General features: G+C 43.0%; 1 protein-coding gene across 2 annotated transcripts; it reads left to right on the top strand.

Annotated features, from left to right (window-relative positions):
- igsf9b (immunoglobulin superfamily, member 9b) lies at positions 1-27686 on the top strand. 2 transcript variants are annotated; one of them, XM_087170353.1, is made up of 22 exons: positions 1-532; positions 6756-6851; positions 8868-9074; positions 16050-16196; positions 17250-17401; positions 17606-17723; positions 18125-18266; positions 18747-18892; positions 19023-19165; positions 19271-19411; positions 19489-19605; positions 19696-19846; positions 19960-20071; positions 20176-20351; positions 20460-20698; positions 20882-20966; positions 21111-21281; positions 21429-21465; positions 21762-25136; positions 25291-25460; positions 25651-25862; positions 26081-27686. In XM_087170353.1, the coding sequence occupies exons 2-21, from the start codon at positions 6791-6793 to the stop codon at positions 25848-25850; spliced, it is 6090 nt and encodes a 2029-aa protein (XP_087026479.1). In that variant the 5' UTR covers positions 1-532; positions 6756-6790; the 3' UTR covers positions 25851-25862; positions 26081-27686. The 2 variants fall into 2 exon arrangements, with proteins under 2 accessions (XP_087026479.1, XP_023249736.1); XM_023393968.2 differs by lacking the exon at positions 25651-25862.

The following is a 27686-nucleotide window of genomic DNA, read 5'->3' on the forward strand; positions in this document are numbered from 1 at the left end:
CGCTGTGCCCCCTTTCTGATGAAACTTGCTTCTATGTCATGTTAAATGCGCACTGCGTCGACCGAGAGCCATTTCTACATTTTTTATGAAGTAAATGATAAACTCTCACTTATGATTAAAGGTACTTGGCAAGTTTGGACTAAGAAGATTGCAGACATAAAAGCCAAGGCGGGGAAAGTTTAAATGGACTTTAAGGGGCCTGATGTCGGACCCATGAAGGTGTCCTGGGTTAATGGATTTTATTGACACCACAAGATATCTTTTTAGGACGTCTGGAAACCATGGATGTCGAGGACTAATTTTATTTTCCTTTTGATCCACGCACGCACTGAGAACAAAAATGTGACCACCTGCGTTTTATTCAACATCGTCTTCTTTTTTATTTTTTAAAGTCGCATGTTTCGATCTAACTTCTCCCTGAAGAGAAAGTTGTGAACGACTACATTTGGTCTGCTAAACGAGTCTAAAAGAGGAGCATCAATGGATTGAAAGACTGTACTTTTAGCTTCAAGTGAAAAGTGCCTCAAGCAAGGTAAGGAGCTATGCGGGCAGAGGCAAAGCATCCTCTACAGGCCCGTCACCTAAACATAGAAAACATCTAGTAGTTTGTATCTCGTCTGCAATACACCAGCAACACACTGCTGGTTGGATGGAAATCTATTAAATGTCTGTAGTGTTCTTGCTATACCACTCATAATAAGCATGTGTGATTCGGCAGTGACCTTACTGTATTTCCTTTTCTTTCCTGATTTTAGCACATAAATATTATTTGAAAGACCCATACCATGCCGTGATATTAGTCTAGGGTCCATGTACAATGTACTGTAGTAATACTATTATACCTTGCGCTTTTGTTTATGTTTTGTGTATCACATGCACCACTTGAAATCCCCGAATGAGTCTGGGGGATTTTTTTTGTGTTAAATCACAGTGAACAGGTTTAACACGCTGTACTGACCCAAAACTGAACTCTGTATCCTGGATTAAAATGGTGAGAACAATACCCAGTAAAAATACTGCTTTTTATTTTTTTTATTCAGGGCTCTCTGTTTGTACCAGACTCCCTTTCAGACAAAAGATGCACCTGTTTTGTTTTACAGGAGGTCTGCATAGTGACATGGAGGATTCAGCATCACTATTCACTGTAGGGGTACAGAAATAAAAAGCTTGTGGCTTGGTTTCCGTTTTATATGGACCACACAGTTTATTTGTCTGCTGCTCCACAGCATGGTGCAATCTAATGGACACAACCTAATTTCAGATGTTGTGTACATAAAAGTGCAGCTGTCTTGTGCATACTCCCTGCCCTAGTGTTTCCCTTTCTTTGTTTTTGTTGTGCTTGTTAATACTGTTTGGTTAGACGTGAGGTGCTCAGAGGCACACATCACTCATGATGCCTGTAATCCCTTGTGTTGGGCCATTAGATTGTATAGGAACACGGTTTGATTTCATAAATATAAGCTGTCTTCATTCTTCATCAGCTAGTGGGTTGTTTTAGTCAATTTTGAAATTTGTTATTTCCTTAAAATGGTACACCAGTGAGAAATATCTACTTCCGTTATGGTCTTCTTGGCAAAAATAATAAGTCAGTTTTTGAGATTGATGTTGCCTTATTTACAGGGTGACAGCTATGTTAAGAAGCACCCTTTGCATTTTTCTCCCAGAATCCTTTAAGTCAATGTTTAGCATATCATCCAGGCTCAGGTGTCATTTTACACAGTAATATCCTACATATTTCAACATTTAGCAGGACCTGACATTTCACTATTATGCTGCACTGTTCAAAACACTGTGGCCAACTGTGGCCTGCAGGCACATTTACATGTTGGAAGGAAATTGATTGAATTGAGGAACTAATTATTCATGAGTTAAAGTGGTTACAATGTTACAATGTGGTTAAGATTGAGTCTAGTCCTTTACAGTGAATGCATGTCGTGACACAGCTCTGAATCTTGTGGAATAGTAAAGAATATACAAGAAAATGCCCATATAAATGAGTGTGTTGAATGAAAGCTAAGGTTGATTAGAGAGAGGTCCTGCTAAAGTTAAAGCCATGCAGTGTTTCATAAATGGATACGACTAATGTAGTGAATGTATGTCCCAAGCATTGTTTGTTCTATGTTGCTGACACTGTTTGGTGCGGTTGATTTTGAGACTTAAGTGGGAAGTGGACACCAGTGTACTTTGTGTTTTATGTCTCATTAGTGGTGCCCTTTCTGATAGAGCCCTTTACATCTGGTCAGTAACCGCTGAATGAAAAAATGTGAATCATATCTGTGAATATTTTTTAGTTTAAACAGTTAGGGTCTGTTGTGGTCCTTTGAGAGTGTGGCTCATCGATCTTCAAGTTTGAAAATAAATCCAGTGCCATGCTTCAACACTTGACTGCAGCTTTGGCTTTTGACCCTTGGTTCCTCTCAGTTTCATGTCTTGAAAGCAGCTTTATGAGACTGACCTGTTGCTGAAAGTCGGGGGCAGGGAAGGACAAAGTCTCAGGAGTTAAAAAAAAGGATGTTAGCTGCTTAGTTTTCACTAGACTCATGTCATTCTCTGCTCCCCTAACATATGAAACCACTCCAGAGATGCCTGAAGCATATAGTTTCTGCACATTTCATTGTGAAGTGAAGGTAACACTGTTCAAGTTTCTCTGTGTGAGTGAATAAAACTAGTCACTACTACTACTACTAGTACATTCACTAACACTCAATATTGTTATTCCCTGTAGCAGTCTGTGTTAGGTTTCTAATGACCACTGTGTTAATCCATGTACAGTACAGTAGGCTTTTCCCCTCACGAGACTAGGGCTTCACTCCCGTGCCCAGTATGTGCCCTGTTCATTTCCTTTAGTTAAATAAATTGTCAATACAGTTTCTAAATTGGGTTGCAGTGCCAGGGACAAAATCCATGAATTGATTGCTGTGATGTGTAGGCCGGTCCAACCAGTCAAGGTTGGATTGGTGGTTTACAACTTATTCCTGTGTAAATGGCTGAGGTTCACATGTAGCATTTGTGTAGATCAGTTTGAGATTCCTCTGTGAACCTCTGTTCAAAGTTTCGGGTCAAGTAACACTTGTACTTCCTGCTACAGGCTGGTTTGCTCTGAAGCTACGGCCTCTGTCAGGATTAACAAGGATTACTAAAAGAGTAATGCTGCTTCTTATCAGGCTTGTATTTGTCACTAGCATCACTGGTGGCTCTGCTTAGGTAATGCGGGATAACACACACACTTTCACACACCTTAGGTCAAAAGTTCACTTTTTGCGTTGAGTTTTCTGTTTGTCAGAAAAGACATTAGCTTTAAAGGAGAAACCGATTAAATTGTCTCTTATCAAGTGCTCAAGACAGCTGAAAAGACTACTGCGCTGTCCTTTTTAACTCATGCACATTACAAAGTGCACCTTAACTTTTGCATTATTCAGTTAATGCCTCGCGATCAGTTTATTCTAGTGTGATACAGAGGAGATGCATATGGAGAGGTCAGGCTTACCAGCTGTTGCGGCTGACAGCTTGGAATCAGCTTCTTACTTTCATTTAATGCATGATTTTATGTCAGTGTTCAGACAAGGTCATCCATCCATCCATTTAGACTCTGATTCTGGAAACCCTTCTTTACGACATTTGAATTTTGAAGAGTATGCGTCTCTTTTTTTTTATGAAGTACTGTAAGTTGTGCATAAGTAAACTTATTTTTTTAGGCAATGGGGATGAGAAAACCAGTCTCTAAGTGGATCTATAACTTAATGGGTTGAGACCCAAGTTGATCTTTATTGATTGAGGCATGTATCCTCCATAAAATGTGGACAACACAAAACTACCAGCTGTTATCTTCACCGGCACAGATTGGTAAAATCTCAGTAGGCAGAATAACCTGAAGTGTTTAGTGACTTTATTTACCAGTGATTGATCACTGCACAGCCAGATGACAGACCGTCCTTGATTTGACTCACCAATTTGATCTCTAATTCAATTACACTATTAACACTCAAAGCAGCAGGGCAGGATTAGTCTGGGTGTTAGAACGGTTCTGTCCAGAAGGCAAAGACTTGACTAGATCCAAAGCAATTTGTGTCAATGAAATCCAGTGTAACATTGCACCAGTCAGCAGTGTCCACTCACGTTACAGAGCTAAATGCCTTGTGCTGAGGCAGGAATTTACTGTTTTTTCCCCCTTAGTTTTTTTTTTTTACCCATGATAACCTTTTCTAAACTCATGATGTGAAGGCCTAATTTTTAAGTCACATTTAATTTTCATGTAGTTGTTATTTGAGTGTTGAGCTTTTTCATCGCTTTTTACATTTGAAAGGCACATCCCGGTAATCTCATTGTTAGATAGTCAAAGATCACTAAAGTTCTGTCGATTCACTGGTGATGTCCATGCCATTCGCACAACTTAATTTCAAGGGAAGGCAGGATGTGCTCTGACATATTCTGTAACGCCAATGTCTCTCAGCATTGTCGTGTGCAACTTGCAAACAGTGGTTAATTATGTCCACTTTCCCTCAGTTACCCCTGTGAGGAGATTAGTGTCTAGGAGTAAAGCCCTCTCACCTCTCACATGCACAAGTATGTATAGTGTATGCCCTCACATGAGAGCTGTAATCCACAGGTATTCTTTCTTTGTAAGTTAATATGGGATGTAAATCATACTTCCTTACAATTCTGCAAGTGCCAACGTCAGATTGGAGTCACATAAATAGCAAAAGGTTCTGCTATTAACTATTTTTTGACTAGTCACACCTTAAACATCTGAACTCTCTTTTTTAGGCCCTGTCTGTGTACATACCAATTAAATGGCCCCATGCTTTGCTCTGTTGCCTGAGGAAATAACCTGGCTGTCGTCTGTCTACTCCTGCACCTGCAGACAAAGCCCCCTCCAGGCGTCCTCTGTATTATATCGGCTCAGTGTGGGCGCAGCCCTGTCTGTCTGTTCCCACAAGCCAGTCATATATTCCGTAGTGGAAGCACAATAGAGAAGACAAGATTTGTTATGTTTTGTGGTTGTCAAAAGTTACTAGACTACATATGAGTTAGAACTTAAGATATATGATGGGATTTTCTCATTACTTTTGCTGTGATGTCATTTAACTGACTGTGAAGACGGCAGCCAGGATGATGCAGTGATGTGCAATCACTTCCATCATTTTTTTGATTGCTGGAGGTGACACACAAATGATTAGACTGAAAAGATTTATTTCTTTATTTTTTTTAATCCATTATAAGAGTCCTGTTTATTTCTATACCCCCACTGAGCAAATAATGTTTGCTCAGTGGGAGTAATCCTTTCCCCATTACAAACATTGCACTGAAATGATCCTGTCATGCAAAAACTGCTCAGCCATTTGTGGTATCCTACCACCCTCCCTACTTCATCAGCTTTTACTTTAAAACCAAGCACCATTGTAATGTTTTTTTGTCCCACTCTTTTTCAGTGCTTGTGCAACCTTGGTTTTGTCTTTTTCCTTGTTTTGTAAAGGTGCTAAACAAAAGTTATTGCTTCAATGCTTCATCAGCAACAGTCCCATCCCTATTTTTGTCAAGTGCAAGGAATTAAATGCATCTTTCTCCTGCTCTATTCTGGGCTGTTTGTTTACTCAAGTGCAAACATTACCGCTAAGAGACTAAGCACATCCCTCGAATGATTTAGTTATCCTGTGCTTCTGCAGCGCATCTGTGGTTATATCAGCAGTTAATAACCAACACCTACCTGGTTTCCAAGAATAGCCTCCTTCTTATATTACTTAAATGAACTTAAAGTAATAAGATGGTATTAGGGGTACTGAATGGAGTGACTTAAGGGGAGGGGGGCGAGGTCTTCTATTATGTTTGAAGGGCAACAACTTAAACTTGTGCCTCCAATCCAATTTGAGATGGAGGGCCTCCTGAGTTGCTGCAGCTGTTTTTATCGGTCAGACTGTGAAGTAGGTCCACAATTTGTGTAAGTGGAGCCTGTTTGTGGAGCTCATTAGGAGATGAAAATCAGTGGCTCGTGCTGGTGGGTTTAAATGAGCTGTTTGTGCATTTCCTGTAAAACTCAGGTGAACTGCTTGGTTTGTGCTTTAGTTGACAGAGTCTTGATTGTAGTTTAATTTAAGCACCTTGCCTGATGGCAGTCTATTTATGCCACTTAAGTTCTTTTTTTAAGCAAAGGTAATAAGATAACATCTGGAGTTGTGCGGACACACCTGTCAATGCTGTTTGTGTCACCTGTCAATGGCTGTTAGCCTATTTAGCGTGAGACGAGACCTTCTGGATGAGCTGGACCAATCACAAGCATCAGGTTAATCTGTACATACACTTAGAGCCTTGTACAGGTCTTGTGTGTGGACACATACAAACACACACGTGCACACATACACATACACACACACACACACACACACACACACACACACACACACACACTTTGGTCTCGGCAGGCAGACCTCCACAGGATGCATACTCTCAGCAATCTCATGTCTTATATTGTCTGTCTTTATTTGTGGCACTTGTTGGAATAGCTCATTTGCCATAATCCAACCACAGCTCAGACATGCAATTTTCCTGAGGATTTAATGTTTTCAAAGAATATAGTTATTTATTAACCAAGAAGCATCTGGAATGTGGTGTAGTTGTTGGATTATGAGTTGATGTTAACTCGAGGGATTACATTTGTCTGAGCGGGGATGTGAGGGATGTCCTTGTGCAGTGGTGAATGTGTGAATTGTACAGTAGTGTTGTGTTGAAGAGTAAACGGGATGTGTGGTCTTCTCTTTCAGGTTGGGAGATGTGTGAAGAAGCGTGACGAACGGCCATGGGACTGGAGAGACAGTGGCTTCAGGCTGTCATCACTGCTGTAGCCATCTGTCTGCTAAGTAAGTATGCTAATGCAAATATGGACCCATTGCATACATTTACAATACATTACCACAATTAATTTCTTCTCTTGAGCTTTTGGAGTTTTTCACAAACACAAATAGGCATTTATCAGTACTAAGTTGTCTATGTCAAACAATATACATGCTTTTTAAGAAACTGCTCACAAACTTTTATTCACTAAATGTATTCGTTTTATTTAATCATTAAAGACACTTTCCAAAACTGAATAAGTCATCGAAAGCAGCTGGATGCAATGTGGCACAGACAACAAAGCGAATCATTTTACAAATTGTTGTAGACTGTGTTCTGTCAACTCGGAAAAATAAACAAAAACAGTAAAAGAGACACAATTATGTAACACTGACAGAGAAAAAGGACTCAACATGTGTAAAGAGGACTTGTACATGTACAGTACAGATTAACTGTGATGAAAGTCTGCTATGTATGATCACATTTACATGAGGGTGTTGCTTTATAATGTCACTGTTTGTCTTTAGTCTTTGATGAGTTGTTTTAAACACTTCACCACATTATGTAGCATAATTACAGTATACTGTATGTGTCGCCTTTAATTGAGTGTTAGGATTTAAATTAATTTCAGATTGAATTAATTTAAATTAAATTCAGTGAAATAAGTGGTTGAATTTGTGCACATTTAACTCATTTTGTGTCAAAGCTATGGAAAACAAAATTCATAGTTGGCTTTTTCACTAACTGCATAAAGTGATATTGAAAAGTGGTCCTATAAAATGCTTTGTCCAGTGATATCATGTCATACAGTCAAACAAATTTGTTTTTTGTAAGACTTTCTGACTGCGCTTTTTTAGTTTGTACCACAACCAGTTGTTTTCTCCATTTGTCTGTTTGCCATTTGTTTGCATTTCTTCACCAAATGTTAAATTTTTACTTGCATAAACAAGACCTATGTCCCTTGTTATGGCAAAGCATTGCAAAGCAGTTGGCATATGTCGCCGTTTAGCTGCCTACATACAGTTTGAGCGACACCATAATGCATTTGGCACAGCTCCCATTGCCTTGCTTTGGAGAAAGTAAAGAGGAGGGGGGTTACAGCACAGACATGAGTGGACGAGAGAGAACAAGGCCAAAATCCAACTTAAATAATATCTCTGGGTGTGGATTTAGATCAATCCTGGATTTGTGCTACCCCCAACCCTAGGCACGCTTCTGTGTGTGCGTGCATGTGTTTGTAAAGGGGGGCGGTGGGATTGATTGTGCTGGTCCAAAGACCATGTGTGTACCCCAGGGGGTGGTGGGAGGTCGGCTGGAGAGACAGCACAGAGGATCCTGCTGCCCTGCATCAGAGTATCAGCACCACCACCCCCCCTTCAGAGATTTAAGTAATCACCAGGCCAGATGAGTAGCAGAGCAAACACTGGCACCCAGTTGCGCTTACACCCACGTGAGCACATGGCAGCAAGGGAGAGAGAGGAGATCGGGTGAGGAGACACTGCTCCAGGTGTCACTAATGGGATTGCTGTGTGTTTGCAGGCTTTGCAGCTATACGATCTTGTCACCAAATGGCACATGATTGTTTTACATGCCCTCTGATGCCCCAGCTCTTAACAGGGAACACTCTGGGGATGTCATATTCAGTGGCTGATTTGAGGTCCAGTTCAACAAAGAATTTAGGGATCTATTGTTGGCTCTTTCTCACTCTGTATCCCACCAACTTTTCTGTGTCTTGACCTCTTGCTGCCTGTGTGGTCAAGCTCCCTCCTCTCACTCCAAGGATATTACTTTTAACCTTTATAAACTCTTCTCTGCATAGAAAACCATTTTCACAGGAATGAATGACCACAAAATTCCAGAGAGGTTAATCTGGCCTCCCTGACAGCCATAACTCTCTTTAAAAGGCTCATATTTCCCAGGCCCTTATAGAACATGATTTATGTTATTTATTCACGTCTACCGTTTATTGCCTCCTATGCTATCAGCAAATGTCCACAGTGAATCCTGTGCTTTATCCTGGTGAAATTCTGTTGTCTCTGCAGGTGTGTCTCAAGGTGTGTCATCGTTGGTTCGTGCCAGGGAGGGGGGTTCTGCAGAGCTGGGCTGCAGTCTCACTCCTACATCCAAGGAAGCCACCACACCAAATCTCTTTCCTCTACATGTGGTGGAGTGGGTGCGCCTTGGATACAACGTTCCCATCCTCATCAAATTTGGAGTGTATGCGCCTCGTGTTCACCCAAACTATAAGGGTAAGAGTTATTCAGATGCGTTCAATTACACGCTTCCTTCAGAAAACTGCATTTACTTGACTGGAAGTTCATTCCCTTCCTTAAGACCTTGCTTCGACTAAATCCTTTTTTGGATGTGGGGCTTTGAAAACATTTCACAGTGTAACAAGGAGGAGTAACTTGGAGCTATTATCATACCAGTTTGTTTCTGAAAGGATTCAGGAGACTGACCACCTATTGACAGATTTTCATAATTATGGTTCAGTAGATTTTGGTGAGGGGAGGGGAGGTGTCAATGTGGCAACTTTTCTCTTTACCTTGAGTTACATTCATCTGTCCTGTGTGAGCAAAGGTAGACATAGGGAGGTTACACTGGTATTTATGAAGACTTGATGAGGGGAGGTTTAGATGAAACAATACGCCAAATAGGTAATCCAGCCAAACCACAATCCCTGTAATTACTGCTGGTGTTCAGTCTGTGTGTTTCCAGACTGCAGTTGTATTGCAGGGAGAAGGAGAAGGGCGAGAATGCATGTGCTTTAATGGAGGCAGTTAAAGGGGGGTGGGGTAGCTGAGCAAGAAGAAGGGGGGTACCAGTAACGCTGTGCATGGGGGGGATTAGGAGTGTAGGTGGGGGCTTGGTGGTCTGATGACAGTGTTTTATTAGTATGCTGAGGGGTGACCCAGTAAGGGGAGATTGTTGTGCTGGAAGGAGGATGGATGAAGCATTGGGAATAATGGGAGTTTTCTTACTGAAGCCCTATAATCCTGTCATTGTCTACCAGAAGACAAAAGACAAAGAGGGGTATCACAACCTCCCCTTGCTTTGCCAAAGCTAACAGGACACCCAAAATCCCATACTGTCCCAACTAGGTCACTGAAATGTACATGGGGACCTTGCTTTAAAGCTGTCCACATTTGCCATGTTAGAACTTACTTTGACAGAAGAGCCTACAAAGAAAGAAACCCACTGATCCAGACACATGATTGCAGTGTCATGATAACCCAGGAACCACATTTAAGGTCTATAAGGGCTGAACCACAAACAGGCTGCCTCCACAGTTGGGCTACATGTGTTTGGCATGTTAACCCTCTTGTAGGCCGTTAACCATGTCATTGTTTAGGGGCAGTCATCTGATGCACAAGCAGCCATAATGAAGTAAACAACATTACAGAGATGTAGCAGAGTAGAGGACTGTTTGGGATGTCCCCATATTTTTCCATATCCATCCCTTGTGTGTACGTGTCTGGTTTGGGCTTTACCCCTGTCTGCCATAGATCCTCATATCTCCCCTCCCTCTGGAGGCAGATGGCAGCATGTGAAGCGTGTCAGCGCTGTGGGTCTAATGTATTCTACCCTCAAATTAAAATGTTGGGGGATTTCAGATTTAGCCCACAAGACAGTCAAGTAGGCAGCCATTTCCTGATATTTGTCTTGGCTTGTCTTAGAACAGGAACAAGAGAGCAGGGGTGATTTACATTTCAAGCGTTCAGATCAAAAACAGTTAAAAGATCAACAAAATGAATTATGGGTATTGCAGCGACCTGAACTGGTGTTCAGAGCTTGGGTGGATCTACAGCAGAATAGCTGCTTCCAATAAAGCTAAGTGGGGTGTCAGGCTTGAATATGTAATATTGATTCTAAGTGTTTCCTGTCCTTCCTTTGGCAGACTCATTGCATTGCAAATGCCACACATTTAAGTAGGTTAAAATAAACCATAAAAAGCATTCCCAAATGCTGTCTGTCCTTGGTCTGCTGCTTTGTCTCAAACTCACTGATGCTATCTGCCATTTTTAGAAACTGAGATGAAAGAATCAGAGCAGGCGATATCTTGGATGACTATTTCAGTCCATTAAACCAACAATTTTTTGATATGATATCAGGTGTATTTGAGATTGCATTCTGTATTTGAGGAGTGTCATGACTAGAGAGCAGCGTCCTTCTATTGAACCTTTTAGACACCAGCCTGTCTGGATCTCAGAGAGCCTCTCTTGTCTACTTAAAGTGAATCGGGAAGGTATTAGTACCCCCTCATCCCGCTCCCTCTCTGTTACACATCCAGCATGCCCTACAGGACTGAACATTAGTCAACTCACAACAAAGAGGAAACAGCCGAATAAACCCTGACTGACACACTATTATAGTCTGTTTGAGTTGTATTTGTTGAGACAATATGTTCAAGTCTTGCATTGTCAGGATGGTTTACTGTTGCAGGGCTAGATCAAATGTCTCCTGTGTGCTGAAGTAAATCAGTAGAGACTGTGAGCAGGGGACTCCGACCTGAGGTTAGAACGACAATGGGCAAAACCCCAGAGCTCAGCAGGCCTCCATCAGGCTCTCAGTGTGACCTCTGAGCACTGGAGAAGTTAAGGCCTGCATTTGTCACACACATGCACAAGTCATGTACACACAAACGTACATCTACCACGCACTCACACAAACCCTGAACTCTATTACCTTTTCCTTCATAAACCTAAAGTGGAATTTACAACTCTGCTTTTGCAAACATGAGTCTACTTGGTAACTGCAAAAGCAAAAAAAAAAAATAGCCTAGTTGAAAGGTGAAACCGATCACCTTTATCATCAGCAACCAGTTTTTCTGCTACAACTAGACCAGGATGATGTGCAGCAAACAATGACACAATGAAAGTAGAATAGATGGCTGCAACTTGGGAATTTCATGTTTGCCAGCTGAGAGCAGCAGCTTACCTCGTGCCTTAGGTGTGTCGCTGGTCAGATTCAATGAAGAGCATGAGATCAGAGTCAGTGATTCATATTAAATCCTGCTCTACTGTGGATATGGAGTCCAAGTGTCTTTGTGTGGCTTGAGTAAACAGAAGGAGGTTAATAGCTTAGGTAATCCACTGTTGTAAGATTACCTAATGTGAGTGTAAAGTTGGGTAAAGTTGCATTTTATTTTTAGGAACATTGCCCATTAAGCATTTTCCTGATGGTCAGTCCCACTGAGGAAACTTCAAGTAACTAACATTTTCTAACATCAGTGTTATCTATTCCTGACCTGAAAACAAAGCTAGAGTTCTGTACTGGATAACACCTCAAACACCTATTGTAACCGTACTGCACCGAACCCCAGATTTAAAAAATATTAAAATTAATACTTTGCTTCGTGATCATGTATAAGGGCTAATGTTTGTGGTAAGTTAAGTTGCGGCTGTAGTGTAATTTGGCACGTGAGCTGTGTGTGCTACTAGCTGGTGCAGGGGTTAACCATGCCGGACAGAGCGAGAGGGACAGAGTTAACTGTAATCTATCTCACGACAAAGAGCTATTCATAAGAGGGTTAAACTGATTAGGGAGACAGGAGGATTGAAGAGAGAAATTTGGGGGAGTGGGAGGGGTGAGCTGTCAGAGGCAGGGGGCCGGTCCCAGACTTATGATTGTATTCAAATCAAAACACATCCCACAATGCACCTCTGCCTGGCTCTCTTATGAACATACTGATAGACAAAGAAAAGCAGTGCTGATGCTTCTCCAAACAGAATAATCTTTCTTCCTCCATAGTTACCCCTGCTATTGTATCACATGTAATTCACAATACCTCATGTATTACTGTCAGTAAATACCAGTGGGAACCCTCAATGCAAAGATCACATGTTGATTCCCTCCCTTTGGACCAAGAAGAGGTTTGTCCTGCAGCCTTATAAGCCACAAAACTAAGTAAAAATATAATATAACTGTACTACATGAAAATAATGTGCCTTATATCACAAATGTAACCCAATATGAACAAGAATTATGTGGGTAAAATGTATGTGGTGTAAACTGCCCTCAGCTCAGTTGCATTGCAGTGGTTTCACTCACAAAAGCCACATTAATCTTCAAAAAAAAAGAGTAGGAGATCAGAAACTATGAGACAAGCCCAGCTCCTGGCCAGCGGCACGGCTCTGAAAGCTGAGTTATTCCTAACCTGCCACCCACTGGGCGAGAACCTGACTCTCCCCAATATGAAGAGGGTGCGTCTCAGAGGTTCACACAGAACCGATGGATTAGCGTTTCCATTTTCTACCCTTGGCTGCACTGCAGCTCGACCTGTTGGAAACAAGGGCTTATTTTAAGGTAGAGCGGAGCTGTCATGTGATAGCTGCTGGAGGAAAAACAGTGAGGAAGAGGAGGGGGAGGAGGGTGGACACAAGAAAGGAGCAGCAGCTATTGTTTCGGCCTTTCTCTGCTCACCATAGTGTCTTATGATGTTTGTCTCTTGAGGAATACTCGTGGACATTGTGCTAATGTAGCACCGAGGGGAGTGATGAATGTGTCTGCTGGGGAGTTACGGAGCACTGAGGTCAGAAAGGTCAACCTCTCATTGGTTGTCAGTGGATTATCGATGCACACAATTTGAGTAACCTCTCTGTAACCTCTCGTTCAGTTCCTCTTTGATTTAAAAACAGGGTGGGTGTTTGCTGATGTGTTTGATCATTTTTCAATTATTCCAACATATTTCCATTGTATGTGTGCATCAGGCCACATGAGAGAAAAGCAACCTTTTTTTCATGAACAATTTTGGGGAAGAACACCTGCCTCGTACCATTTAAGATCCCATTTCAAGGCCAAGGATGCAACATTCAAATTTGAATAAAGCAACATTTGTCACACAGCGTCGGCCTTTTGTCTGTTCACAGGCTGAAAGGAAAACAATGTCCTCGCTTCTTCTGCCGCTCACTCATTTCTTTCTCCCTTTGCTGCCTCATGTGCTGTGGATGTGACATGAGACTGTTTTTTAAAGCTAAACATGTTTTTTCCAGACTTGTAATTTTTCAAATCTCTGACAGAAGAAACCCACCCCTCCCCCGCTTGATCAACCCGCCCATACCATGTTTGGCCGCGCCGTGTTTCTAAAGCAACTGAATTCAAATCTAAACCTACAGCCCGGGCTTTTCTTGGTCTCATCACTATGGTAACCTGGGAAAATGAGGATTGGGGGGGTGGCTGCCGTCTCTTTGTAGTGATGGACAAGAGGGAGGCTACGGGAAAGGGTTAAGTGTTCGACACCGAAACCAGAATCCCCCTGTTGAGACTCAGGGGGCAGGGCACTGGCCAAATTTTGAAAATCAACATGTATACACACCCACGTGCATCTGACCCCACAAGACCAGTGCTCATGCTCAGTCATTGGGATTTTCACGGGCTGCTTTTTAGTTATGTTACAAATTATGACAAGAGGTGCTATTAGCCACAGTGATCTTTAAATCACATAATATTTAGCCACACGAGGATTAAGTGTGTGCTAAAGAGGGTTTGTGTGATTTTTGCACGTGAAAGTGTTTTTCCTTTTAGTCTGCAGTGGGCAGTTAATTCCATGTCTGATTGGAAAAGGTTACAGCTCAGGGAAATGGGCAGCTCAGGGAGGATCCCTCACAGAGAGATAAGAGGAAAATGCCTAAAGTTATCCCCATACCTGTTATCATCTGTCTGCACATTTCCTCTCTCTGAGCCCTACCCACTTGTTTGAACGATGCTGACCTGAAATTAGAGGCATTCATTTTATGGAGACTCTTTAGTGAGCACCGCCCATCAAACGCTGGTCTGTCTTTTAGGAGGTCAGTCAATCATTAAACCTAACTATTACACACAGCAACAGCCCCAGTCAGGAATGCAGGTTTAATTGTTAGCTATTGATGTCTGTCTTTAATCCCAGTGTGTGTTTCACCCTGTCTTTAGGCCGTGTATAGAGTTCAATGAATTTCATAGCTTTCAGGCTCTGCTTCAGTCACTGCTGTCTGGAGGGATATCAGTGTGAATAGTGAGTATGCTGTGTGTCTTGTGATATTATTGCTTCAAGGTTGCAGGGAAATTCATAACTTCTCCTGCTATAGACATTTTCTATGCAAGAGGAGATGATGTTTGTGCTCAACTTAAAAATTATATAAAGAGGATTCATTTTTTTCTATTTGCAGTGCTTTATTTTTTTAATACTTTGCACAGAAGGTTGAATGTGACAGCCAACACCGGTATCATTTAAGCAACTTGTTGTTAGCAAGCAAGAATGACAGAATGCCAGAAACTTCTCTGCATTTCTCTGTTTACTTTCAAACTGCTTTTGCCAGGGCCTGGTATGAGCAACGTGTGTGTTACCCTCCTGCGCGCATCCTCCTGTCGTTTAAAGACTGAGATTGAAATGGGGAAAAAAGAGTTCATTGAGAGACAGAATAAAAGGAGGGGGTGGTGGGGGTGGTGGCGAAGGGTAACTTCAGTACCCTGAAAACCAGGCTGCAGTCACCAGGCAACCAACAGATCAAGTTTCAAAGCCTGACAAGGAGTTGTAAGAAGTGCAGAGAGGAGCGGGGGGGTGGGGGGTAATAAGGTGTGTGTGATGGGGAAATGTGTGTGTGCTCGTGCATGGATCCATCTAGTTCAGAGCGTGCATCTGCCATGCCTCGCCTCACAATGTTTATCACTGCCCAGTGCCCCACATTAATAAACAAAAACAGGTGACTCATTTTGTTATGTAACTGTAGTAGAAAAAATCTTTTTCTATTTTATGATTTAATGAAGCTGCATGCAGGAATTCCTGGCATGCTCATTCTAGCTGTCCACTCCACCCAAAACCCAAAATGACAGGACACTGTCTTCATCTATAATCTGGCATATCATTACAATCATCACTTGAGTGATTCATGTGTTTGCACTCCATTTACCATTTGACAGCCACTGACTTCTCATCCTGAGCTGCATATTTATTTTGGCTGCCATCTCTCATTTTTTCATAAATCTTAATTATGTGGTTCGTTATTTGTTACAAACATTAGAGCTGCAGTTGAAGTTCACACTGTTAGAACTTGTCTGCTAGCATAAAGTCTATGACTTTGACTGTGGCCTTTGTGACACTGGATGCCTGTGTCCTCTGCATGGTAAGCCCTCTTCCTGAGTGTGCTGACTCTGCCTGTCTGGCTGTGTGTGTTTGTGTGCTGACCCTCTCTCTCCCTGTCTCTCGCCCTTTCCTCTTTGCCCTCCCACCCTCACCCCTCCTCCCACAGGCCGTGTGTCTCTGACCCAGGGTGCCTCTCTGGTGCTGGAACGGCTGACCCTGGAGGACGAGGGCTGGTTCGAATGCCGCATCTTGCTCCTGGACAGCAAAACAGACGACTTTCGTAATGGCACATGGACCTTCCTCTCCATCACAGGTGCAGCACTGCAGGGTTTTAGGGACACAGGAGCAGCTCCTTTCGTTACTCATCACTGGCACTGTCCCTGTTTAGAACAGCCACAGCATGAGGCCTGGCTGGGACTCTGAAGTGCCCTGGCAAGCTGAATATCCTGAGTGTCATTGTAGTGTATGAGGAGGTTCTGTGTGTACAGTGCACATGGTGATCAAATCTTGCCTTTGTCCGTGCCCAGCCTGCTGTGAGCTGATGTCAATGTAGGAGTTGGTTTTAAGAATAACAGGAAGAGGACAATGTATATGCTGCTTGTGTGGGATAGAGATTAAGGTTAAAAGCTCAAATCTATGTCTTTTTAACCAACATACTTGTCACTCTCATGCACAGTAGAGTTAGAGGGTGAAAAACAGGGATTTTATATAATTTTATATAATTGTGCTAAAGTGCAGATGAGCACTGGACACTTTTCAATATGCTCAGTAATCACAAAACACAGAACCTTGTACACAGACAGCGATGACATTTTTATTCAAAGCTCACTACAATTTAGTGGTTACATATATTTTTACCATGGATGGTGTCACTGGAGACAAAACACCAACCTTAGCAGTGTTGGGTCTGTGTTCTGCTCTCTCTAACTCAGGCAATATGCACAATGAAATATACTGTCTGCCAGTTCATATACTTTAAGTGGGATTTGCTGAAGTTGGTGGTATCTCAGCTATTGTGCTCCATTTACATTTGTGATACTCAAAGCAACACCACATTTGGAAACATGAACAATTTCTCTTTCTAAATATACTGACACAGTTACTTTTGAAGATGTGTAAATCTTGTAGCAGGTTCAATGAGAACACTGTAGTATACCAACTGCCTAGCTTAACACAGAGGGTACAACAACATCTGGTGATTATCTAGACAAACATTTGTTGAGACATTGTCCAATTTTTAGATGCTATGGTTAATTGTAAACTTCTGCATTTAGAGCTCAAAGTCAAGTTAGTGTGGAGTGTCTTCAATGTCCCATGTGAATATTTAAATGAAATAATTATTCCATCTGTGCTGTCTTTGTTCTAGCTCCACCTGTGTTCATCAAGAAACCACCAACTTTTGTGGAGGTTCTTCTGGGAGACTCACTGACTCTCAGCTGTGGAGCTCATGGCAACCCCCGCCCAACTGTTGTCTGGCATAAAGATGAGAGTCCAATTGAGAGACACGAAAAAATAAAAGTGAGTATGATTAACAGATGGCATTTGCAGTATTTTAATAAAATACTTTTTATTATTACTTTTTTAATTAGCATTTTCTGTAGGAGCTGTAGCTTCAATGTTTCTGTGAAGCCAACTGCTTTGTCGTCCTCTCCATGACTGCTTCACAATCTTCCTCCAACTTTTCTCTCGTTTTCTTTGATCTTTACCTTCGCCCCATTTCAGGTGCTGAATGGTACCTTGTCTTTGGCCTCTGTCACAAGAAATATTTCAGGCGTGTACAAATGTCACGTGTCCAACTCAGAGGGGAACCTGACCCACTCTATGCAGCTGCAGGTCAAAGGTCAGTGTTGAACTGTCAATCATCAGGTAGAGAATGTTATCTCATGTTTAAGCATGCACTGTGATGAGCAGGTAACAAGACACAGCTTCATCATTAACAACGCATGTTTTCGATGGACAAGTCACTTCAGATACATGAAGCAGTCTTCTCATCTCTGTCCTGCTCAAAGGCTTTACCTGTGCTACTGAAATCCCAGTTAACAAGTTTGAGAATCACGGTTACATAGTCTGTACTGCCACCTACAGTCTAGTCCCTGCTGCTGCATTGATTAAAGACTACAGACTTTGCACTACTCAACACTGATCTTACTACTAATCCAGATCATGACTGACTGCGTCACTTTAGACAGGCATAATATTTACATCAGGATGTTTAATGTTTTTTTCTGCTTTGTCAAAAAGGTCCTCCAATCATCATCATCTCTCCAGAGGACACCACTCTCAACATGTCCCAGGATGCAGTTCTGCAGTGCCAGGCTGATGCCTACCCTTCCAATCTCACCTATGAGTGGTTAAAACAAGGACAGAATGTTTACCACATTGAGTGAGTCCAGGTCTTTACAATATCCATGAACAGAAGATATTTCATACATCTTTTTTCAGTCTAATGTAAAACATAGTTAAACACATCACCAGCAATCATTCACATGATGCTGATTTATTTCGATGGCATACTAAGAACAATGTTTGAAGGAACCTTTTCTGACGTGCACAGGTTTTTATTGTGCCAAACACAATGGATCAATCAGATGTTTTTTCCAGAGCATGTTGTTAATGCAATCAATTCTAATTAGATTATTTATAAGACCATTGTAGCATGTGGTCATGAGCACGCTATAAACCTGAGATAAAGGAGCTTGCAATTCAGATTACGGTGATTTCTTCTTCTAAGGTTATGCTCTGATAAATAACCTTTATAAAGAAAGCAACCTTTTCTCACTACAACAAAGAGTTTTTGTGTCAATGTCGATTTGATGACTTTTTAAAGTTTTCTATCTTTCTGTTTTCTATCTTATGGCTTTAGGTCCCTTAAATCCAGAGTGAAGATTTTGGTGGATGGAACACTACTTATCCCTAATCTCATCCCAGAAGATGCTGGCAACTACACCTGCACCCCAACTAATGGGATATTGACCCCGCCCTCTGCCTCTGCACATCTGAAAGTGAAACGTAAGGGGTTGATCTATTAAAGTTCCATTTTCGGTAACCCTGCTGGTCAGGGTTACAGAGGTTGGAGCATGTCCTGGGTGAGATTGTCTTCAGTCAGGTCTTGTGATTAATTCTTCTTCCATTGTCTTAGACCCTGCACGTGTGGGCCGAATGCCTCGAGAAACATATTTGCCAGCAGGTATGGAGGGGGTCATTGTCTGTCCTGTCCAGGCTGATCCGCCTGTGCTGTATGTCAACTGGACCAAAGACGGGAGCGGTTTAAATCTTGACAACGTACGTTAATGCGCCATGGAAATTAAAAGTCTCATGGAGTGGAAATTCTCACTATATTCACGTCAGAATCACTGTGTGTATTTTTAACTCCTTTTACGTGTCCAGTTACCAGGTTGGATGGTGAACTCTGAGGGCTCAGTTTTTATAGCAACAGCCAATGACAATGCTGTCGGCATGTACACCTGCACTGCCTATAACAGTTATGGCACGATGGGCCAGTCTGAACCTACACAAGTCATTCTGCAGGTAATGCTGGGCTTCTTTTTACTTTGAGTGCACAGTTATACATGGATTGACATAACAAGACTCCTTCCCTGCTTCAGGACCCACCATCTCTCCGAGTGCCTCCACGGCCTGAGTATCTCCAGGAGGTGGGCAGAGGGTTGATCATCCCTTGCGAAGCCTTTGGAGACCCCACTCCAAACGTAACATGGAGCAAGGTACAGGGGGAGATGTTCAACTATAATAGATGTGCTGTGGAAACACTCATTATTCCCTGTTTAACTTGTTGTGGCTGCCTTGTCTCATAGATTGGCCCAACTCCTCGCTCTCCGTACACTGTGTTGGCTAATGGTTCCCTACTACTGCAGCCACTCAGTAAAGATCACAACGGGGGCTGGGAGTGCCTGGCCACTAATCGTGTAGCGACTGTCAGTGCAGGCACTGTGGTCATGGTGCTGGGTGAGTGGGCCAACCTTATTTCTGCAAACTAATATAGTGATGTATGATACTTAACCTGAATCACATCTAGTGTCGGCAGTTCAAACTTACAGAACTGTTTTTCTGTTTCTTAGGCACCAGTCCTCATGTTGTGTCCTCAGTATCTGTCACCACAGAGATGAACCAGGCCAATGTGTCCTGGGTGCCTGGCTTTGATGGTGGATACACCCAGAAGTTCACAGTGTGGTCAGTAATATATAATAGACACAATGATGCAGTTCTAAACTGCCATAAGAATCGCAATTGTTTTATTTTGGTCTTAATTTTGGCTGTTTTGAACATTTTTCCAGGGTCAAGCAGGCATCCAGGGGGAAACATGAATGGGCGTCTTTGCCTGTTCCCACATCCAAAAACTACCTGCTGGTGACTGGGCTACTTGCTGGCACAGGATATCAGTTCAGTGTCCTACCTCAGAATAAACTTGGCTCTGGACCTTTCAGTGAAATAGTTTCAGTGCGAACACAAGGTTTGTGCAAGTGAAGTCATGTTCTGTTTTTAGTTTCCTTCACTTTCTTTAATTCTGTTTTGCCTTCACTATGTATCAGTATGAACTTATATCGGGTCCTCTTATCAGCTGTGCCAACAGAAGCACCCACAGCCGTCACCACTCTCCCAATCCTGGATCCTCCCATATTCCTGTCAGCCAACCGGACCGAGCGAGGTGTTCTCCTCCAGTGGTCGCCTCCAGAGGCTCCATCCTTTCCATTGACAGGCTTTGTGCTGCAGGCCCGCAGAGATCAGGGCCAGTGGGTCATCCTCAGCAGCAATATCACTGCCAACCAAAGTGAACTACTTGTACATGGACTGCTCAGGGTAACGATCCATTTATTTCTTACTTAACATCTGTACTTTCCAAAGATCAGCCAGTGTGGCTTCTGTGTTTATTGCTTTCACAACTTGGCTGTATGTAGATTAAATAGCTATTGTGCCAAAAATTGTGTTTTATCAAATTGGTTGATAATTTATAATGAAACCCTGGATCTTTCTCTCTCTAAGGACTCCAGTTATGATCTGAGGCTGATGTCTCGCAGCAGCAAAGTACTTAGTGAACCCAGTGAGTCTGTCAATGTATCCACCATAGGTAAGCAGCTTTGTATAAACAAAGATGAACATGCATATTGAGTCGACATGAGTTTCAGCATGTGTATTGTTGGATATTTAAATAAGTAGTGTTTTCCAGCAATGGAATTTGTGACCACCATCATTGACTCTGGTCTGATGACAGGGATGGAGATTTACCCCCTGCGCCCAAGTTTCTTGGAGGTTATCCCGGAGCCCCTGTTGGCTGGTGTGTTAGGAGGAGTGTGCTTCCTGTTTGTGGCCATCATCCTCTCGTTGGTGACAGCATGCTATATGAGTCACAGGAGACAGCGTCGGCGCAGAAAGAGAAGACAAGGTAAAACATCAGAACACAATGCACAAAAAATTAATATGTTACATATATGTCACAAAAAGTTTATATTAAATACACTTTGCCGTGATTGGACAATTTCGACAGTCCTATTATTTGACATTTTATTTGTTTCTTCTTCTTTGTTCTTAGATCTGCCATCTGCCTTCCAGAAGACCTCATCTCCAGAGTAAGTGTCCATACCAATATACATGCATATCTTGCATATTAACACTTCTGCTCATTAATTTATATGGTGATTTTAACAGTTTGTGTTGTATTACTTACTGTATTTGTGGCTCTGTTAAAAAAAATTATTTAAGTTTGGATGTTTTTAAATTAATGTGTCATTATTATAGCCGTCTGTAGAATGTGATGAAACACTAAAATCAACAAGCAAGCAAGTAAATAATATATTTACATGATCTGATCTGTTGTGTAGTTGTTTTAAGCTTTTTTTTCTTCTTCTTTCTTCGTCTTTCTCAGCATGCCTCCTCGCAGCCCAGACAGTGTCCTAAAGCTGAAGCTGTGTCCACCACTTCCCTTTTTCCCCAACTCCTCCTCCTCTCAGTCGGATCGGTCCTCCTTTGATAAAGGCAGCCGTGGGGAATACCACGACCAGCGGAAACAACTCTTGTCCAACTCGTCTCCACCACCTCATTACACACTCTTTGAGAGTCACCTGGGGTCTCAGGCTCCCTCACCAACTGCTCTGGAGTCCATTTCCAGAGGGCCAGATGGACGCTTCATTGTCCAACCACTGCCAGAAGGTTCCAGTCCCACCAATAAGAAAAACTTGAAGAAGGACATCCTGCAAAGTAATGGCGAGGCAAGTGGCTCTGGGAGCAACCGGACATCATTCAGGGACTCTCCAAAGTCAAGCATCTTGAGCTCAGAGAAAGACGAAAGGAAGGATTCTCCTCTCACTGTGGACATCCCAGAGCTGAGCAGGCCTCCTTCCTCTCCTGGTAGAGTACGGGCCATGGCCAGAAACTTCTCCCGTCATGGCTGCTTTTACTCTGACGATGAACAAGGTTCAGAGGCACTACTGGAAAGAGCCAGCTTCTATTCAGACAACAGTGAGAAAAAACCAAGCGATTCTCTCAGAAGAAGTTTGGGCAGGAGAACAAAACTTCTGGATAGAGATAGAGACAGACCTCACCATTCAGGCTATCAGCCTATGGAAAGTCACCTGACTAATAACAGCACCCTGGTCTCACAACTAGACAGTGAGCTGGAGAGGGATAGCATTAATAAGTGTGTCCAACTGGCAAAGGAGAGGGAAGAAATGGAGAGGGAGCTAGAGAGCTATACAGCTGATCAAAGAAGCCGTGGTTGTGGAGGAGATAAGCGACAGTCTAAAACAACAGAGAAACCTCAAAGGGATGCAGTCAAGTCAGAAGAAGAGCCAGTATGGAAGCCACAAGATGTTACTATCAGACAGAAACACAGGCCTTCAAGTCAGACAAGTCGGGTATCTGATTATAGGAGGGCGTGCTACTTTGGCAACACCAGCAGTCCCATGGACCGGCTCCCTACGTCTCGCATACAGTGGGACATTAGCCCTGTTAGCTCTGTCACCAGCCTCATTCCTGTACAGACCCCTGGGGAGACCACATTGCCCAGGTCGCAGCGTCCTCGCACATGCAGGGGAACCTCAGAGGACTCTCTTGCTGTTGATTCATCAAGGTCTCCGGTCACCCAGAACACCTCCCTCCCCATGTTCTCCCCTGACGTCACCCCAAAAAGCCCACCTGTTCTGTGTTTAGAAACACCAGACAGAGCCAGGTCATTGAGTCCTCAGAGAGAGCCAGATATATGCAGGAAGTCTTTAACTGAGCAGGGCTTAAGGGGAATGACACAGGACAGAGGTGTTGCTTCAAGGTCCAGACACTCATATGCTTATGCAGGCACTCAGCCCTGGGATTCAGCTGCCAGACGTCCTTCTGTCGACCGTGAGAGGCCTGAAAGTTCAGCTTCTGCACCATATAATCAGCCTGAGAGGACTGCAGACTACACAGCCACAAGGGATCCAAGTCCCTCAAGTTATTCTACCTTACCCTATGAACATCATGACGTAGGGGCAAAGGCCAAAGACAGAGAGACTCAGAGTCGGGACGGCCGCCGGAGTTCAGGGTTTTACTCTGAGTTAGAAAGAGAGGGTGTCCGAACACGCTCGAGGAGGAGTGACAAATGTCTTTTCTCTGATAGTCCCAGCCCTATTTCAACACTGACTCTTGTAGAAGAGGTCGAGAGTGACCAGTCCCAATTTTCTGTGCCCAGAATGTCAGAGTCTTTCAAGGCCAAGCCTGCAGCCCCGTCTCCCAAAATGTCCCCACTGCAGACAAGTGCAATTCTTGAATACTTGAGTCTTCCAGGCTTCATTGAAATGAGCGTGGATGAGCCTGTAGAAGAAGCTGAAGTCACAGATGCTGCTGGACAAAGTTCAGAACTAAAGTCAGAAAAATCTCTGGTGGCCAAGCCTGATGTAGTTCCTAAAAACTGGGAGGTTCATGTTCAAGAAAACCGGGAAACGGACTCAAACCAAAAGGAAGTTTTCTTTGAACAGAGTCATTCTGTGGGTGCTGCAGAGGCTAGCTTTGATGCTAGTAGAAGACAAGGCTATAAACGCTCCCTCAATGCGGAAGCTAGACAGTCTTCACATAGAGTAAGATTTCCAGATGAGCCAAGACCATCATCTCCTGGTCCAGAGAAAACTTGCAAGCAGCTCTATAATGAGAAAACACAAATTCGAGTCGGGAATAAAAGCACAGACAGACCTGGATCTAGACTTGTGTCCAGGTCAGCTCACACCTTGTTCAGTGCAGCTAGAGGCATGGCAGATATAGTGTCCAAACATTCCCAAAGTTTTGTAGACTGTAGTGAGTCTTTATCAGAGCAATCTCAAAGACAGCCCTCTCAGGGCAGCAGGACTAATAACATTGCGTCCCGGATCTGTCAAGCCCCTGTGCCATTTCTGAAGAAATCCTTAAGTATAGGTCCTTGTAGGACGCTCTCAGGCATGGGACAGCCTCGTCCTTTCCTAAAGAAATCCATCAGTTTAGGCTCACAGAGGTGGGAGCACTTTGAGAGCCCAAGGACATATATTTCTGAGAAATGTTACTGGGACGAGTTCCCAAACCCAGATGGCAGGGTGAAGTCGTACAGTTTGGGCCGCACTCCACCTTCCCATCCCAGGCCAGGCCCCTCTTGGAGGGAGTATGTCCCATTGAGACGCCCCAGCATGGGGAGTTTAGAGAGGCCTCATCACGTACAAAGATCTTTAGCTAGTCCTTCCTACCTCACTCCTTGTATGTACCCACCCAGACAAACCTCAGTCTCCCCAATGCTAGAACCCTCCGATCCACGACGGCAAGCTACTGTTTTCCCTGAGTCGTCCAGGTGGTCTCCCTCTTATCATGAAACTCTGAGATCTGCTCAGCATAAATATATTCCCATGCCCTCCTCCATTCCTGTGCCCCAGCCCCAACACTGGCCAGGTTCCAGAGGCGAAAGCATGAGACCCATGGACCCTAGGAGGGGTCCTCCAAGGTCCTACCTGCCCAGGGGCATTAGCTGGCCCTCCCCTTATTACGCCCCTTTCCCACCTAGGGAGGGAGAGAGTTACAGACAGCCAGACAGGATGATGGGGAGAGGGGGGGAGACTGATATCCGGGAGGTCAGAGAGATTAGGGAGGGAGGGAGGGCCAGTTATGCCAGTCAGAGCAGTGGTAGGGGTAGCGCTGGTCTCTTCCGACACTCCCTGTCCATCACTCCCACACTACTCAGCTCCCCCGAAACCACAGAAGAGAGCGAGCAGCACAGAGCTGAGATGGAGCTGCCTGAGAGGAGAGCGAAAAGGTGAAACACCACCACACTTGGACAATAACAACCAACACACTGGAGTGTCTTCTTTGCAGAGGGATTTGTTTATGTTGCCAAAATAACATTAGTTGTTCTTGTTTCTTCTTTGTGATGACTGTTATCTGACCACTTGTTTTGTGTATGTCATTAGAAGGAACACATCAGTAGATGAGAGTTATGAGTGGGACTCTGCTGATGCCTGTGTGGACTCGGAGGTCCTGGATGCCATGAGGTTTGATCAATCACAAATGGGCTTCCGGAGAGGGAGGGGGGAGCTCAGATATGATCAAGCTAGTGGCCTCCAGGACCAGCAACAGAAAGGTGATCTTTTTTTTTTTTTACATTCTCATGGGTGTGATGTTTTTTATGTTGCATGCTTCATTGTGAGTGTAATGCTTGATGTGATGGTGCTGCATGTGTTCGTCCTCCTGTGCCCTTGTGCTGTGATTATTGTGAGCTTGTCCCATGACATGCCCATCCATGCATTTCCTCTCCCTGATGCCCTCCCCAGGCCCATCTCCCTCAGTCAGCCCGCCAGTTTCCAACGCACCTCGCTGCCAGCTCAGCCACTCCCTAAGTGAGGCGCGCTTCAACGCTCTCCGCCAGGAGTACCAAGAGTACCGGCGGGCTCAGGAATCGATCTGTTACCGTGAGCCCTGTTTCACCCCTGGCCACGATTCAGACTCTGACTCCAACTCCGCACTGCTCTAGCAGCCTAACTCGGTCCGTTATTCTGCCTGCCCTCTCACCTTTTTCCTTTTTTTTTCCACCTGTCACTGCTCGCCGGCCTGCATCCTTTTCTTGCCTGTTACTGTATCATCCATCTGCAGTGAATTTGTGCATGCCCAAACCTATGCTGCTCAATTTATAGTTAACATGCTTTAACCTTGTCCCTTTTAAGGACTGTTCTCTAATGCCGCTCTGCTCTTTATCTTTCACAGGTATATCAAATACAGACACCAAATAGCAGTTTTAATGAACAGACGACAGCACTGTGGTCCTGGACACTGTCACACCTCGCTGGAGCTTTGTTATGTGAAAGAACTCATTGTTTAAAGTTTTTATCCTCTGTTACGGCAGTCTAAAGTCAAGCAATTTATAGAGACTGCAACTCCTCAGTTGTTATCAAATGACATATTCATTCCACTGTGCTTTGCATAATGAAGCTGAGAAGGGATTATTTATTTTTATAAGAAGTTCATTGAACTTCGTTTGGGGATTTTGTTTTGTTTAAACCATGACAATCAGGAACGCAGGGCTCCTTTGAGTAATGAAATGCTTACCCTTGACTAAGACAGGTTTACTGTAGAGACTTTAGAAAGACCCGATTGTAAAAGCAGCAGCATGATGCATGCTACACAATGAAGGCTGTATCTCAAATTCATTTCTATTGCAAACACTTCCCTTTGAAAATAAAGGGATGCTAATGACAATTATGTAAGTCTCTGTCCAAGATAGCATCTGTTTGTCTGTGTTCCCAATCAAACAGTGCTCACAGCATTTTCACCACCATCTCCCTCTGAGCATGACAAAAAGTACTGAACTAATAGTAATTAAAGATCACATGATTAGACAACTCTGACAGTTGTACTTTGACACAAAAGCGCTTATCAGTTCATGCTCCCTAACTTTTATACTGAAACTCCAAACAATACTTTTCTGTATTTAAGAGAAGAATTTGCCACTGTGATTTACCTGCAGGTTCCCTGAATTCATTTCATGTTTCCTACATATTATCTGCTACAGTAATGTTCCCCCATGGAGACTTTATTCATATAACCTCCTACTATCTGTTCAAATTGTACAAATGTTTATATGTACCTTAATGTAAATGGACCCTGCTGTTGTATATTCCTCTTCATCATTTCATCAGATGAAAAAATGCTACTTTACTCAACCTGAATCCGTCAAACGTTCCTCTGTGATTAAATAAGAGATACTGTAAAACAGGGGAAACAAATTTTGCCTTATATACTTTGTTGGGAGTATATTAGTTGATTGACACTGGAAGGGTTGAGCCGACACACTCATCAGACAAAACTGATCAGAGGATTAAAAATGATTGAACGTTTTCTTGACATAAGTTTTGCTCATGATAAATATTTCTGTATATTTACTGAGGTGAGTTACGATATGCAACAATGTTTACAATTCACATCACGGATGTGAAGGCAACACTGTGAATATTTCATTGACTTCTGATTTTGCATTGGAATTACAAGTCTGTTATGAATTTTGTGCCCATTAACCTGTTTTTTTTTTTGTTTTTTTTTTACTGAAAAATGACAAAAGCTGTTTTTGTACATCACCTGACAAACAGAGATTTAAAGAATATCTTTGTAGCTATACTTTGGAGAGATTCAGCGTTCGTTTTAGATTTAATTATAATCCAGATGAAATTCTTCATATGGAGTGAGTATGCATTTCTGATGATGGGTTTGGAAGTTTTGTACAAACTGGAAATTTTTATATCTTGCCACCTGCTTGTTTTTGTCATTTTTATATGTTTGTAATGAATAAATTGTTTTATTCTTAATGTACCAGAAA

The sequence above is a fragment of the Seriola lalandi genome, unplaced genomic scaffold, assembly GCF_002814215.2.
Source record: "Seriola lalandi dorsalis isolate HSWRI2012SDOR001 ecotype SW California unplaced genomic scaffold, Sedor1 jcf7180002054945, whole genome shotgun sequence".
In the NCBI taxonomy this organism is placed as follows: domain Eukaryota; kingdom Metazoa; phylum Chordata; class Actinopteri; order Carangiformes; family Carangidae; genus Seriola; species Seriola lalandi.

Bases quoted from the DNA above. Each gene is read 5' to 3' on its own strand.
- igsf9b (XM_087170353.1), top strand. From the start codon at position 6,791: ATGGGACTGGAGAGACAGTGGCTTCAGGCTGTCATCACTGCTGTAGCC. The intron at 19,606-19,695 runs GTACAGGGGGAG...CTTGTCTCATAG, and splicing joins CAAACGTAACATGGAGCAAG to ATTGGCCCAACTCCTCGCTC. The intron at 25,461-25,650 runs GTGATCTTTTTT...TGCCCTCCCCAG, and splicing joins CCAGGACCAGCAACAGAAAG to GCCCATCTCCCTCAGTCAGC.